General features: G+C 39.8%; 1 protein-coding gene across 1 annotated transcript in view; it reads right to left on the reverse strand.

The window, feature by feature from the left end:
• Nucleotides 1-1,889: 1,889 nt before the first annotated feature.
• Nucleotides 1,890-17,114, reverse strand: part of EMCN (endomucin) — a 53,634-nt gene continuing 38,409 nt past the window's right edge. The window contains exons 9-12 of the mRNA XM_041484293.1: nt 16,832-16,856; nt 15,785-15,846; nt 4,854-4,916; nt 1,890-3,612 (exon numbers count right to left, since the gene is read on the reverse strand). Of these exons, the coding sequence (XP_041340227.1) occupies nt 4,858-4,916; nt 15,785-15,846; nt 16,832-16,856 (146 nt within the window). The 3' untranslated portion in view covers nt 1,890-3,612; nt 4,854-4,857. The remainder of the gene's footprint in view (nt 3,613-4,853; nt 4,917-15,784; nt 15,847-16,831; nt 16,857-17,114) is intronic.

The raw sequence follows: 17,114 nt of genomic DNA on the forward strand, positions 1-17,114 counted from the left end.
GACCAAGGAATATTTTTCATTTAAACAGCTTTCTAAGCAGTGCCTGTAAAATAATTCTGTCCACAGACAATGGAGTGTCAAGGGCCAGAATGATTCCTGTGATCCAATAAGCAAAATAAACCCCAAAAGACTGGCCCATTCATGAGCAGCCACCATGAGGCCCTCAGCCAAACGTGTGAGAAGGCTAATAAGCTGCTTGTGCTTGAAAAGCCCTTAATGCCTACCTTTTCAACTTTACCTTTTAAAAATCATTATTTTCAACTTTTCTACATTGTTTTTCTCATTTATAGACCTTTTCCCGGTAAACAGTGATGAAAGTATTTTTCTTTCTGTGAGTCAAATAACTTACTTGATAAAGCATCTTAGAGTAGAAAGCCAATTGTCAGTAGACTGTGGCACACCTTTTTTTGTCCTTCATTGACTATTTTTCTTCGGTGCCCACTTGTCTTGTTTGGGACTGCGTCCAAAATCCCTTGCATGCTGCAATTGGTCACTCCCAAAATATTGCAAATCTTTTTACTGAGCCGGGTTAGACTCTGGGAAGAGCTCAGGGAAATTTTCTGTGCTTGAAGGCAGTGACTTGCCTTCTCAAGTTAAGCCTGAGATAAGCAGTGCTGAAAACACTTTCTCCTGGCAAACTTGAGCCCTGCACACTTTGCTGGCAGTGATTAATGATACCCCAAAGTCTTTGCCAGCCAAATATGTTCTGTAGTCTTGGATTGTAACACGTAGATCAGAATCATATACTCGACCTACAAACTTGTTTAACAAGTAACTCATGAGCTGAACTAATTTGTAAGCAGATCCAGTTTAATTACATTTCTGTGGGCATGTTCATTCCACAGTGAAGTGGATGTCATTCACTTCTTTAGCAAATTAGGACACAAAATTTGAAGAACATTAAATTTAGATGGGACTGTCCACAGAAGATTTAGTCAAACTTTGGTAAGAAGACTTTTACAAATGTAGATCCATTTTCCTAGTATTCTCATATAGACAAATCTCACAATGGAGGATCAACTTAAACTTTTGGGATTTTTTTTTTTTTAACATACTAGTGACTAGAAAAACTCTGGTGGCACTTTTAGACACGTATTAATATTGGAGCTGTTGAGCCAGACAACCTGAAAGGATTTTTAATTTCTTTTTCATCTACCTAAGCCATTGCATGTAACTTCTTTTAATACTGAGTTCTCTCTGCAGACTGTTCATCACCTCCCATTAAAGGCAATTCCAGCATCTCCAACTCTGCAGAAGAAAAGCACCCCAAATATTCTTCCAAATCCTTTCTGCGCTTTACAGATATCCTTCAAGCAAAGCCGTATTCTCTCCTTCATACAAACATCAATTTCCTTGTGATTCTTAACAAGAATGGAAGTTCATATTGTCTCCCTTTACCACAAGTTTTGTCATTTCAGGAGTTAAGAGGATCTCAGGCTCTTATTTCTGCTGTCCAGTGAACTCACCTCTTTTACTTCAAACACACTCAGCACCAGCCAGTCTCTTTGAGAAATGTTTCCCAGCCTTCCGATGAGTGCTTAGTTGTCTGCCATGCCCCTTATCATGAAGAGCCCAAACATCTTTCCTGTTTTTTTGTTTTTCACTTTTCCAGTATCAGGATTTGCAGAGAGGCCTGTCCTCTCCCCATCACTGATTATAATGAGGAGGAGTTTCCACTTGCCACCTCCAGCATGCCTTCTGCAAGGTTTCACGGAGCCCCTGCCACCACCATGCCCAGAATATCTAATGTCTGCTCTCCAGGCTGGTCATAAAGGGTTCACCTCATTCTGTGAAACAGGAATGCAGAGTAATGGACAATAGCTGTGCTAGACATGTGCAATGGATTGCACTTCTGCAAACAGAAAAGGATAGCTACTTAATAAAGATAATAAATTTTAATAGGCAGTAATTTTTTTTTTCTTGACACAACATGGTAGTTTATGAACAGATTTTGAACAAAACCACAAACAGATATTTCATAATATTTCTCTGCTTTTCTCTACTGTCCTTTCACTATGATACAATACACTACAAAATACCTTAGGTTTTTAAACAACATGAAAATCCACAATGACTGCTTTTTTTTGAAGGAAACCTCATCAGTCAGGAACCAGAATAGTTGCAGATGCCAACTGCATATTTTAGATGGCCTGACCTTTCCAAAGTAGGCATCCAAGACTTCTCTGCTCCTGAGGAACACAAGTGATCCAGGAATACCTGAATGAACCATCTAAGTTCAGCTGCAGCATGGACACTTGTTAGTTTCCCATCTTTTATTGAGCTTCACCAAAAGTCTCTCATGGTGCCACTAAGAAAGAAGATTATCAGACCCACCAAAGCGGAAGCAAGAGCAACAGCCAAGCACAGGGAAAGAAACACTTTTCAGATTTGTCTATAGACATGAAGTAAAAAATCTGCTCAATCTCTCACTATCATGCTAGGCAAGTTTTAATATTTCAGAGAAGTAAATAGGAGAGAAAAGTTCCTCAAAAGCATTGTATGAATAGGTATCAAAACTTAGATGATTGTCCCGGATCTTGGCCCTGCACTTAGACCACCAGTTGTCTTCTTTCCATTTCCCAATTAGAAAAGGTAATTCTTGGAATGCTACAGTCAGTGGATTGAGACTGAGGAGATGCTCACAGTAATACAACTTTCAAACATTTATAGCTCTAGAAAGGTCGGATACGTGCAGGCAGAAGCACTACTTGATATTTTGGAACTGCCAGCTCTGTCCAGATTAAGAGTGTCCGTAATTAGCACTTGAAACACTCTTTGAACTTCCAGAATTATTCAATAACCTGTAGGAATCCCATGCATTACTCAGAACACAGGGAAGAAGGTTCCTCTGTGAAATTGCTTACCTTGCTGATTCCCACTGTGTGCCCCAGGCTATATGGGAGTCATATCTGCAGCACACATAATCCAATTAGCCAAGGAACAAGTGAAAACCAGCTATTGCCTGCTGCATTGCAAGGATTATGTTCAGTAATTTACAGAATTTCACAGAGCCTCAGTGCAAGGTATATTCCTCCCTTCACAGAAAAGAAGCACACACTTCAGCGTCTCAGCCAGGCATCCCACCCTGTAAACACTTATGACAAGCAAAGCATGTGCTACAGTGAGGAGTCATGTAAATCACTGAATTAATTTTCATAGTGGCTGTTTGCCCAGTCCTGTTTCAAGGGTCTGGTCTTGTTTGTATTCTGCTACATACAACTAAAATATCCCTAGGTATCATAAGTTCAACAAAGTATGCTGACATATTCCTTCCTGTGTGTGCAGAAAACATTTTTAGTAGCTACTATGCAAACATCACCAAATTTTTACATCATCTTCATTCATCTTGCTTTTACATTCTCTTCAACCTTGTTTCCCTGCTTTTACTATATGTGAAAATAATAAATATACGTGGTATACCAGTTATTAAGCCATCAAAAATTACATGTCATTCCAGAAGGGAAAGGAGATGCTTGAGATTTAGAAGTCAAAACCTGGTCATTAACACAAGTGTTCTGATGGTAAAAAGCTTCAGCTTCTCCACATTTCCCATTGAAACACAACTTTGGTGAGATGCTCCTGCATATTGTGATAAAACAGGCTGCTTCACATCTGAAATGACAAGAGCATCTCAAGATTATTATAGGTAAGGTTGTTCAGGAACATAAGAGTAAGCTAAAATGGAAGACAGAATAAATCCAGTATGGGACAGACAATATGGATTAAATTTATTGTCCAGGCCCTTGTCCTGGGTCCACACAAATTGAACCATTTCTGGGTTTTAGTAATGTAGGCAAAACTGTATTGTATAGGCAAAACTGCTGCTCTAATTCAAGGAACAAAGGAGGTCATTTTGTCCTTACTATTGGCATTGGAAAGCTTGGTCTCTACCTAGGGGAAATGAGAATAGGTCAAAACTATCAAAGATGTTCTTCACATTTCTGGTCAACCAGGCATTCTCAGTGGAATCTGGTGAGACCCATTCTAGAGGGGCTTTATTCTACAGCACTGGTGGGAGTCTGGGCTTCACCAGAGCCTCTGTCGGGTCCATCCCACGCGTGCTGTGACACCCAGCTCCTCAGGACATCCTTGTCCCCTGCCTCCTGCTCCACCCTGGTGACACAGGGCCCTTCCACAGCTGCTTCCTTCTCCCACCCTCAGCAAAGGACCATAGTTCTCCACAGCTCTCCACAAATGAGAAAAGCAGCTCCATGGGAAGTGGATATTGTGGTGCCTGAGAAAGCTTCATATACATAGGAAAATTCAACACCCACATCAATAACTGTATTTCAGAGTGCTCTGATGGTCTCTGCCCTCTCATACATAAAAATAGCACTTGCTATAATTTAACCACCTAGGATTTCAAGCCATAATAAACCACCTCAATAAAACTCCTGGCTTTTGCATGAAGTGAAAAAGATTCAGATTTTTGATGAAAAAAAAATGATTAAAAAATTCTAGGTACCAAATTTCTTTTTTAAAATAGGTATCTGCCCTTAAAAATCTATTATTTCTCACACAAACAGAAAAAAAAAAAAAAATCACCCAGGGGTTTACATCCAGGAAATGCTGAACAGTTAAAGTCACATGCTCTTCCCTATAAAGCTGTGTGAGTTGGCAGCTTCTTCAGCCCCTCAGTTTGCCTGTGAATCTGGTCACAATGGGGTGCTCCAGCTGAGCTTTGTTTAAGCCATTTTTCCTTGAGGCTGCTGCCAACTAAAGTAATTTCTCTTTTTGGCTTGCATTTTTAACCCTTTTTTTTAGTTACATGGCACAATACTGAGACTAAAAAGTATTAAAAGGATTAACAAACACTAATGTTACAGGATGGAAAACAAAGGCTATAAACTTACATATTTATTGCTGAGATGTGAAGAGTTGCCGAGTTTTATTCTTCCCGTGAGATGAGTGCTCTCCTAAGAAACAGAAAATACATTTGCATCAGATAAACATGGAAATGAGTCTAGCAGGAACACATCACTGACCAGTGTACAAACCATCCAGACTCCTTGTCAGATTTACTTCACAGCAAAAACTGTCCACAAAATAGATTTTTACCACTCTTCCTATTTTATAGATTATTTCCCCTGTGATTTGCTCATTAAGGCTGGGTGACTACCACAAAGTATTTTCCAAGACAATTCTCAAGGGGGTTGAAGAGGAATAAGAGTTTAATTAATTTATAGCTATGATCAGAACACTGAATTATAAAAACAAGAAGATAGAACTATAAAATTAATTTTTGCCAGTAACACTGACATCAGCTCAATTCCTCCAAAGCAGAAGGATGAACATTTAAGAACTTGACACAGTTCTCAATATTTCTTCCCTGGAGGAGCCAGAGCCACATGGAAACAGGCAGGAGGGCAGAAAAACCCAAATATCTCCTTCTGCCTCCTTGCTCACCTGCAGGAGACAATTTAATTCCTCATGCCCACATGAGAGGCAAGGAAGTGATATATTACACTCCAGGAGAAGGGAATATGTACTCAAAACTTACAAATTATCAATGGCCTAGGGTTTCAAATTGTAATACAAATTAGGATTATGAAAAAAATTCACTGATTAGGCATTTAAATAATTAGCAGCCAAATTAAACAGTTGCACTCCTGAAGCGAATGGAAAAGACTTATCAATAGTTTTCAGACAGCTTTGCTTCACAGCAAAAAAAGGCTCTTTAATTTAGTGCAGCTTTTTGAAGATGAGTAGAAGATTTGGTATCTGCTAAAAATTGTTCAACAATAGTGACCTGGAATGGTGTTCACTTCCCAAGTGTTCAATTTTGGAAAAAAAAAATTAAAATAATTTTGAAGTGTTGCTAACATGGAGTTTCAGGAGCTCTTATAATGTCAAATTTCAGGTAGGGCAAAGGAAAGCACAAGTTTCTGCTAGGAAAAAACTGGAACATCTTAACAAGACATATTTTTGGTAGGTGAAACATTTTTGCTAGATAAAAATCTTGTACTGAAAAGTTAAAATAAATTGAACCAGTTCAAATATTGCACAGTTTTAGACCAGCAAAGGAATTAGATTTTCAAGAACTCTGTTTTTTAAAAATTTTTATTTTTCCTTGTGCATGTTTCTACTTTCCTTCTTTAATATACAAAAATAGAAGATTAAATAGGGGACAGAAGAGAGAAATCGGCAAAACTGTTTAAAAAAGAAGGTGTTGGAGAAATGAATTGTGAAATATATTATGATGCAGAAAATAAAATCCAATAGCAGTAATAAATATCATACATTGTTATCAGTTCCACTCTCAGCTGGCTGTTCTGCAGACAGATTTACATGGAAGCACCCCAGGAAAATAACATGTCTAAGGGCAGGCTCCAGAGTAACTCAGCTCCCTGGATAACATCCCATTTGTGCCAATAGACCGTGGATCAGAGTATGGAGTGGGTGAGCAGACTGCTTGAGAGGCACCTGCCAACAGTGGCCCGGCCAGAGGGGTGACTCTGCCCTTCTGCAGACCCTGGGACCGCAGCACACACACACTCACACGCCCTATCCAGATGTCCTGGTGCTAAACCCCTTATCCCTGGAACAGTGAACTGCCCCCAGGTATTGCCTGGGGCAATGTACCCCTACAACAGCAGTGTCTGCTGAGGGATGGATGCAAGCACTGCAGTTGCTTTGCCACTGCACTTCCAGGAGGGCAGGAGCCTGCAAGCCTTGGGAAACAAAAGGAAGTTATGGCTATCCCATAGTTGCAAAAGTGCCTGAAGATAATTGCATGGTAAGGTCTGTAATGGTTAGTGCCAGCCAAAATTCAGTGATGAAGAGACAATGATGATGCACTGGAGAAAGAGGGGTCACAGATGCTCTCTGTTCATGAGATAAAAGAGTAGTGGGTGGGTTTAGATACAGGGCTGCAGTACACCTGGAGACTGCACAGAGAAGTGTCCAGATCCATTTTGGAGTTCAATGGTTCAGCAGTTAGATATTCTGCTGAATACCCAGTTGCAGCTCAAAGGGCAAACCAAGAAGAACATTCAGGTTAGCTGCAAGTAAGAAGACATTTATTTGATCTCAAAACAGCCTTAACTGACACAAATAGATTCCAAGACTGGGATTCCAAGAGGCAAACTTGTCCCCAAACCATCACCCACCAAAACAAATGGACTGAACCTTGCCTCCCATAAGGGAAATGGAAAACAAGTACTTGTGTTTAGTAGTTTGTTAGAACAGATGGCATTTTAATAGATTGAAGAAATCATTTCACACTGAATTTTTTTCTGATAGAGAAAATACAGTGTGCAGTGGAGGTGCTCAGTCCAGATACATTGCAAGGCCTGGAATGCTGTCACAGGATCATAGAATTGTTTGGTTTGGAAAAGACCTTTAAGATCATCAAGTCCACCTGTCAACCCAGCAACATCTCCATGTTCACCACTGAACCATGCCCTCAAGTGCCACATCCACACATTTTTTGACCACTTCCAGTAATGATGACTTTACCATTGTCCTAGACATGCTGTTCCAATGCTTAAAAACCCTTTTTGTGAAGAAATATTCCCTAATATCCAGTCTAAATTCCCTTGGCACAACCTGAGGTTATCATTGAAAGAGAAAGGCTATAGTTCTACAAAATATACCAACAAGAGCAAAATATACCAACAAAAGCAACATCATCAATAAAAAACTGGGATTTTATTTATTCTGGATTATGCACTTAGAGAAGGCTGACACACAAACTCTATTGTTATGCACCAAGAGATGGAAGATATCAGGAGAAACTTGAACCATCAGCTTCTCATGATATAGGTATTCAGTATCTTGCATAAGGTACTAGTTGATCCAATCTGATGGCTGCTATGGCAATACATTTCCAAAAGGGAATAAAATCTTGAAATCGGAGGACAGAGTTGAACAAACACTCCAGAAAGGAGATGTGGTCAATCAAAAAATGAAATTGAAGAGAAACAGAAGAATTGAAATTTCAAATGAAAAAACCAAAATCCCCTGATATGACGTGAAAACAAGGAAAGCCAATGGGATGACCTGAAATGCAGGAATATGGCCCAAAGCTTGCTCAATTGATCCTCATTGAAATTGCAAGATTTCATTGCCTTTCCTGAAAGGAAGAATTGAAAAATCCAGAAAATTTGAAATGGAGTGACTACAACTAATTGTACTGAGATGAAATATGGTGCAGGGAAAAGGACCAAAACTTGCCCGAATTATTCCCTTTGAAATCCCTACAATCATGAAAGAAAGGGAAACAAAGAGACAGAAGAGAAAGAGAATTGAAATTTCAAAAGAAAAAAACCAAAAACTGATGTGACATGAAAACAAGGAAAGTCAATGGGATGACCTGAAGTGCAGGAATATGGCCTGAAGCTTGCCCAATTGATCCTCATTGAAATCGCAAGATTTCATTCCCTTTTGTGAAAAGGAAAACCAGAAAAAATCAGATACTGACATGGAAGTTTTAGGTGACATGCCAAGCCTGACTTTACATCCTATACTCTCTTTGCAAGAGAATATAGGGTGTAAACTCTTCCACCGTTGCATCTCTTTGTTGATTTTGGTCTGAAATTGGATTGCAAAAACCAAGACATAAGCACCATTAAGTCTCTATTACTGTCATATAACAGGCAGATCTGTAGTTAAACTGTCAGGTTTATTGCTGCAGGAGGCTGCAGATACCACAGCAAACAAGACAAATTTGTGGAATTAAAAGCTACTGAAAAAGTATGAAACACCAAGGATAACTAGCCTGATTAAGGATGTCTCCTAGCCACATGCTGCTGGAAGACTATGGTGTAGGACATGTTATTGGACCCCTTTCCTGTTTGTCACACTTCATTTCACCTCATGTGATCCACTCTCTGACAAATCCTCTTTGACTTGATTTGAGGCTACAGAGATCCAGGGTTCCAGCAGGTACAGCTGGCTCAGCTGATGGTTCCTTAGCCTCAATACTAAAGGAGACAACTTGCACAATACAGCACTGGTCTTTCATACACACAGCCTCCATGTGGCACCCTTTGAACACTTCTGCCAGAGCCCTGGTCACTGATCCACCCAAAGAAATTGGCAGTGTAGGCACTGGGTCTGATCCAGTATGCCCTGCACACTTCCTCCTCTAAAACATGGTCATGTTCAAAAGGATAAAGACAAGGAAGATGTACAAGAAAAAAGAATTGTACTCATAAATCCTCATCCTTCAACATATTTGTTTAAGTGTATGGAAACTAGATTTAGTACCCAGCTACTGAGGGCTCTTCCAAGCTGAAAGATAACCAGAAAAGAAAGAGTGCTGCAGTGAAAATGCAGTATTTTCTTACTAATTAAAATTTCACTTGTGCAGTATTTGTTTTGATTTTTCACTCACAAATACACTAATTTCCAACCATTAATGTTGCATTCTGATGCCAGCATATGTGAATAAGTAATGGGTACAATCAGCTGAAATTACAGATTGCAATAAGATGAATTTTGAAGCTCTGAAACAAACATTACTTTGTCTCACTGTTGTAGAAGGATATTGTATTAATCTCACTGCATTTTTCTCTCTCCTCCTGCCCCTCCACATTTGATTCAGAATCTGAATATATTATTCAGAATACACACACACTGTAGAACATCATGACATAAAAGAGAGTACAGACTGAGTACTATGAGTACAGAAAGTCTTTGACCTGGGTAAAGACCTCTGACATTATTGGGAAAGCTGAAAGAAGAAGGATGTAAAAACAGTCTTTCATATAAAAATAGGCTGTACTGCATCTCAGATTACATTGTCTGTAAGAAGAAATTAGTTGTGCTGTTATTTCACTGTAATATCTGAGAAATTGCTTGTAAGTGGCAATCAGATTTGGAGCAAAGAATTAAAGCAAGGTTTTAATAAAATCTGATTGCAGAAGGCTATCTTTCATAAAAGTATAAAACTACCTCTGCAGACACAGGAATCAAAATGTCTATTTTTACCACACTGAACTAAAAGAAAGATGCTGGAGAGCAGCATTAAGTGGGAACCAGTGGCTGGGTTTGGTATTGGCCAGTGGGTCCAGCACCTGCAACGTGCTGCAGCTCCCCTGCCGCACACTTCACCATTTCCCTGCAAACTGCTCCTCGCCACTGCCAGCAGGCTAGAAGGATCTGAACAATTCACAATGGCAGAGAGAGGGTGTGTAGAAACGTTCAGGTGAAGGATGGGAAGGCAATTCCTGCTCAACAGGCAGGAGGTGGCTCCCTCACAAGGAGCATCTCAGAAAACTGCAGGCTGGAAAATCAGGAAGTGCTTCACAGGGAAAACATCACCTGACCCTCAGGAGGCTGAGTGTAAGAGACTGATTAAAAAACCCTTGAAAATATGCACAGCTCACAAACCAAATTAGAAACACAGAAGGAAACATATGCTATTTTGACTACAGTTTGACTATGTTTTTGACAACATTTTTGTCCAAAAGTTTCAGCTGGAAGTGTGTGCAGTCAGAACTTTGTGGTGTGAGCAAACACAAACAGAGTCCAACCACAAGCTAATAAAGTTTATTCTACACTTCCTGTGAAGAAGAAACAGAACTTCAGGCTATTATACATCACAAGCCTAAAAAAATAGAGTATCAGCAAATGAGAAAGAAAAGGAGAGGGAAGGAGGTACTCAGTATCTTACTCTGTTGCAAGGGGACCCTTTTTTATAAAGCACCTTCTAGGTGTTCTATGTGCAGGGAAAAAAAACATAAGACCCTGAAACCACATCTCAGACCAGGAAACAGAAATAATCAATATCATACCCTACATTAGCAGGAGCACCTGCTCTTACCACTCCTAAGCACGCAGCATGCCAGCAGACTGTTCTTCACTGACCTACACTGCTTATCCTGCAAGGAAGTGGAAGAGGGAAGGGAATTTCCATTGACAGAGTGACTCATCTAGTGACTCAGATTCTTCACCTGCTCCTAGAAACATCCATACAGATCCTAGACATAATGAGAAAGGGGTCAAAGTCCCAGTGCCTGTTAAGAAACCTCATGGCCCACTATGGAGTCATGCTCCCTCACAGAGGTAAATTTCCCTGGGCTAGGATTCCTAATGAGGTAAACCCTAAAGATTTCTTACCTTCTTATATGCCATGGCCCATGCTGAGACGTACTCTGCATAACAGCAAACAAGGTCTCCACCAGCTCCTGATTTGTCCCATTGTACCAAAACCACATCTCTGGTTTGATGAGTGAGACAGAACAACTAGTCTCAGCACTTGGAGGGTTATGGAAAGCAGTGATGAAGACATTGTCATCTGACCAGACAGTTTCAGAACACCACAGGATTTTCCATGTCCAAGCCCTAGCCCTGCAGTGGGTTGTCTTAAGGTACATTCAGCTGAAGCAGCAGGTAGCAGCTCTAAGGCCATCATTACTGTTGAACAGCAGCAGCTTTTGGAAGAGATGTGGAGCATATGGAGAATGCAAATTTTCCTGCCTCCTTGGTTCATGCTATCTTTGCACTGCACTGCCACCAGAGAGCACCTCTAGGTATTAACTGATCTCTTTCTCCAGTGTGATTGCAGTAAGTTAAAGGGGTTTCAAATGGGAAAGATTAGGTGTCTCCCAAATACCCATCTTTGCCTGATACATTTTCCCATTTCTGTTTAGTAACAGCACTTGAATTTTCTTTTTTTTTTTTTTTTTTTTTTTTTTTTTTTTTTTTGTCCACAATGGGCATCTTGGGAAGCCCTAATGCAGACACGTGCTACAAATCCTTCTCCAGTCACCTTCCATTTCAGGTGCCTCACCAAAATCTGAGCTACCTCAGCTCTGACACATTTAACACCCTTTCAGCAAATTCAGCGCAGAGCAGGCAATATCTCTACAAGCCAAGTAAGTCATATCCTACCCTTTCACCTCAAAACAGCTCAGTCTGGTTATAAATCATGATTTATTGGATCAGCTTATGCTTAGGTGCCAGGATTATACCTAACATGTCTGAGATATTATGTCACCTGGACATCCCTATGAGACTTTACATTGACTAATGAAATGGTGCGCTTCTACTAAAAAGGCCTTTCACACATTTTGCCTGCTCTAAAATAGTTATTGCAGGCTAGGGCCATGAAAGAAAATTCTGAAGTCAGGTATCAATGCTTCTATCACACATCATTCACCTGTATGTAGTAGTCTTACCCAAATTTCTATTCACCAACCTTTCTGTAACTGAGAAATTTTCATCCCTCAACATTTTTCATGAGTCCTAAAGAGGTGATCAATACATTTGCTGTTTTTCAGTGTAATACACAAGAACCCTTACAGAAAAAGTTAGGTCTCTTTTCAAGACAGGCAATACTTTAACCTCGTGGCTGATGGTATTGATCTCTTAGTCATCAATTAAAACCCTTCATCTTATATTCTCAGGAAATATAACTATCACTGACAAGCTAAGTGTGCAGTTCTGTGGGCTGTGTTGAATCACAAATAAATATTTTTGCAGGTAGATTTTCTAGAATGCTCTATTGTAAAAGACCATTTATTCTCCCCAAGGGGAGCCACCCTAAATTTGCCTGTACCATCAACATGAAATGGCTGCCAAAAATCCTGCATTTGTACATTAGTGTGAAACTTTTGAGATGATTTTTATCCTAGCTGAGTTTTCAAGTAAGATGCAAGAACAGGCACTTATCTTGCATCAGGTGTTGCAGCTCACTGATAAACATGCATGAAAAATGTTCTGAGTCTAGTTTAGTTTTCTCTAGTATTATACTTTACATCCATTCTACACCAGTTGTGCCTTAGAGCTCAAGGCCATTAGCAATTCCATCTTTCTAAGAAGAGTTATAAAAAATGACAATATTAAAGCTCCATTTCACCTAGTTCTCCTGATGATACTGCTCCATTAAAACATTACTTTAGTCCAGGTTTAATTGAAAACTATTCTTTTCCTGCATTTTTTCACATTAATTGTAGGTATTTGAAATAATATTCTTGATTAACTTTAATTCAGCTGTTCCTCTGAAAAAGGAGTCTTTCCTTCTTCTTTCATTTCAAATTCACAGCCTAATTTTAGAAGTCCTAAAATAGGATCCTTCAGGAGTCAATGGACTGCCACAGGTCAGCCCATTCCAGCTCAGATAGATGTCCAAGGCAGATGGGATAAACAGCCCTCTGGACACATACATCTCTTTCAACTATGTGCAGCTAGCATGTTTTTAGACAGATAAAAGAAGGCAAGACTAAACTCACCATAACTTTTGATCAAGATCTATGCACAGCACTGACACAGGATCAGCGTTTCTTGCTTGAACAGTTTGTAGGTCCTTAGTTGTCCTGCATATATTTTGCAAAATTATACAATCTCAAAATCTTCTGTTTGGAATGAAAAGCAAAAACGAAGGGGAAAAAAAATAGAATGTATACTTCTAATAAAGCTTAATTTAAATACATATCAAAGCAGAACTTCATTGTAGATATGTTTGACCTTAGGGAGGAGCTGCCTATTGATAGTGAGAGGATGATGTAGCCCTGCCTGTGAAGTTAAGGCTGCTCTTTAGATCTTTCTAATTTCAGCCTTTCTACTCACTGCTTTTTGTAGTTTTGTTGGTACGTACAGAGACAGCCACAACATACACTTTCTAAACAACTGGACCAAGGAAAAAGAAGAACACTTGTAAAGAAGTTTTATGCAGGGAAATTGTTGTCAGTAGTTGTGAGACGGCCCAAGAGTCAGACATTCTTGTGTCTATACCATGAGAAGCATCTGCTTTATGCCTGAGCTTTTAATAAAGCAAGCAAATCTGATTCAAATGGAGAGGCATCCTCACATATTTTAAATTCCTGTACGAGTGACAAATATTTCTGGAAGAAACAGACCTCTCTGGCAGAGTGCTTTTAATTTAAGAAGTAAAGTGACTCTAAAAACCCAGGCAAAAGCAGGACTTCAATTTCTGTGAAAGCATGTTTAATTTTAAACACTAATGATGTAAGAATTCAAGAGAAAATGGCAGCTAGTTTAAATATGAATTGTATTAATGAGAGGAGGGCAAGAATCTTGCCTTTTAAGTGGTTATGACTTAAACCTTCTAATTATAGCATGCATACATCATAGTCCAGTAAAAAACAGTATCAAGCATCCTCTGGATGGAAGATGCTCAGATATTTGGTGAACCAGCAGCTGATTAACAGGCAACAGAGCTTATCTTGTGGAAAAAGGAAAAAAAAACCTGAGCCTGTGTCTTTTCCCATTTACCTTGCTTTAAACCACAAACAATTCTGCTACTGTCAATGAAGTCACTTTGTTTTTGAAATGGCATGAGGGCAGAATCAATAAAAAAGTCCATTAATTAGTTTCTAACTTCATTCAGCTTTCAAAACAAACAAACAAACAAAAAAAGTGCAACTTTAAGAAAACATACACACAACTCCATACTCCAAATAAAGCTAAAAGTCCAGTCCCAAAGACATTCTCTAAAAAAACCAAAAAAAAATCCCAAATCATGAAGCTCTGAAGAGCAGCCTCCAAAGTGCCAAAGCATAGTTTGCCTTTACCCAGCAGCAGTGGGACAGAACTGATGTGTCCTGTGATGGAGCAGGCCCTTCCTGTCCCCCTCTATCCCCTAGCTCTGTGTCAAGAGGATGGGGACCTTGCACTACTCTGGTTTGCTGCAAGGGATGCCAGAGATGCCCTGTGAGTGTTTTGGATTGCACAAAAGCTCCTGGGAGTTGCAGGGAAGGCTGGAGAGACCAAACTGTGCCTCTCTAGCAAGCAGAGGATAGTTCAGATGAAGTGCTGTATTTCAGAGGACTTCCCAAGGATTTGGACAAAAGGAGAGAGCAGCTATTGGTCAGACTAAGAAATGTCAGTAGGAGAAACAGATGACCAAAAAGCTTAAAAACAAAATAAGAGTATTATACCTAAAAAGTAGAAAGTAAGACACTGTTTTTCTGGAAGGACTTTTGCAGGTGAGGTGGGACCTACATGACTGAGAAAGCATTGGGTGAAGGTGTGAAGTTTCACCACAACTAGCTCTACCATGAGAGATTTAGGGGTTTTGGTTGTTTAGCCAGAATTCTGTTCTGCCTCAGTCTTATTTTGTGCCACTCCATTTTTTTGCAGAACCTATAACTGCATCCATCTCTTTGCTTTGAGATTTTTCTTTCTTTTGTGTATGTTACCAGTAACCTTTGTTCCTTTAGGCTTTATTACCACAGATTTTGTAAGAACCTGAAGCACAGGACAGAGGGATTTGCAATGAGAGTAGGATTTTGAATGCAAAGGGTGACTGAGTGTGGGGCTGACTGAACACTGCTGACACCAACTCCAACAGAATCCTGATTGCATACAGCCCTGTCTCCCAAACCTTTTGATCCCTGGGATATTAGCTCAGTTGCTTGGAGCATGGTAATAATAACAGCAAAGTTGTGGGTTTGGTCTTCACATGGGCCATTCACTTAAGTTCACCTGAGGGTCCCTTCCAACTCAGAACATGCTGTGATTCTGATATTACCAGTCTTCAAACTTCCTTGTACAGCCAGATCTAGCTGATAAATATCATGGTCACTGTTATTCCTGAACATCCCTAGCTAGATCGCTTACCATCAATGATTTAAATAAAACATTTTCCTAAACCAGCCATACTTCTCACTCCCAAATACTGACAGCACACACAGTACAGCTGAACAGCAGCTCTACAGGATCACAGTCTGGGGATTTGCTCTGTAGAAGAATTTTTTGCAGTGACTTTTACCTGACAGGAACTGAAGATGGTTTTGCTATTGGAAATCACAGCCCAAAACTGCTCTTCTCTGAGCTCAGACAGGGAAACAGATATACACACAAATGAAACACTCACCAGTCTCAGAAGAAGCTGTCTTCACAGAAAGAAGTTTGACTCCTTCTTTATCTGACTGGGCCCTGTTGAAGTCAGAAAACATTTAAGCACACATGTGGGTCATGTCCAAACAAAACTCTAGGATTTTGGTCCTGAGGAGGCAGCACCTACTCCAGTCTAAACTGGCAGGCTTAAAATGGGCTTTGCATGGGGTCAGGTGGTGGAAAATACCATATGACAACATCTCTGGAAATATCTTTCTCTTAAAATATGTAATAAATCAGGTTTCATTACTCCAGTTTTAATCTAGGACTTCACAGAAGAGGAGGGAAAAGGAGGAATATTTTTTTCTGTCAATGCAAACCTTTTAGCTGTGTTGAATTGCAAAGAAGGACCACTTCAGACGTCCAGGGAGTCAGGGCTACCAAGTAAACCAGCAGCCTAAATGTTGCTTTTGGTCATGCAAGCAGCCACTGCCAGGCTCAATGGCCTTTAGTTTCTATCTTCTAATGGATCTTTATCAGCTTCCCTCTCCTCACACTCCTTAAGCCACTACTATTTCAACTACGCAAATGGTCTAGTGGAAACAAGATGGGACAGAGGAACATGATATAATGGGGAACAAGTGAAATATATATATATAAATAATCCAGAATAAAAAGGAAACACGTTAAAAAGAGAGAAAACATGAACAAAAGAAGCAGGGTGGGAAAAGATGAGGGGGTAAAGGAGAGGGATCAATGGAGTAAAAAGTGAAAAAAAGAAAGATAAAAGACTGGACCAGTGAGTTCTGTGGCACAGCAGAAGCTGTCTATCCATTTCAAAAGTACCAGTTGCAAAACAGTTGAGAGTCACCAGGTCTCTATCCATGCTGAAACAGCTGCTTATCATGCATACAGGTCTACAATAACTGCAAGTGCAGCACTTTCAACAGGATATTTCTTTTTGGGGTGGCAACTGATTAAGATATTTAAACAGAAGAAGATCAAAGAAAATCCTATGCAAAATCTGTTACATTTACAAGTGCCGCCTGATAGATCTCAAAGCAAAGAAAAGGATTCAACCTACTGTTCAGAGCCATTCTCTTGTCTCTCTGTAAGAAGAAAAAAAGTTAATATCATTTTGATTGCTGGAACTCAAACCCCAAATATTTAGATATGGCTATTGCAGTTGCTGGCAGGAGGTTCAGTTGTAATTTTGCAGTATTGCATTAAGTTCATAAACACAATCAACCAGCTTGAATAGTAATTGTTATTTTTCTGGTCATCTATGGAAGTGAACTGATGCTGCTTGTACCAACGCTTCTGGAAACCAGGGAGAATGACATTTGACTTGTCCAAGAGCACAACAG

This window comes from Pyrgilauda ruficollis, unplaced genomic scaffold (genome assembly GCF_017590135.1).
Source record: "Pyrgilauda ruficollis isolate IOZ18807 unplaced genomic scaffold, ASM1759013v1 scaffold65, whole genome shotgun sequence".
Taxonomy (NCBI): Eukaryota; Metazoa; Chordata; class Aves; order Passeriformes; family Passeridae; genus Pyrgilauda; species Pyrgilauda ruficollis.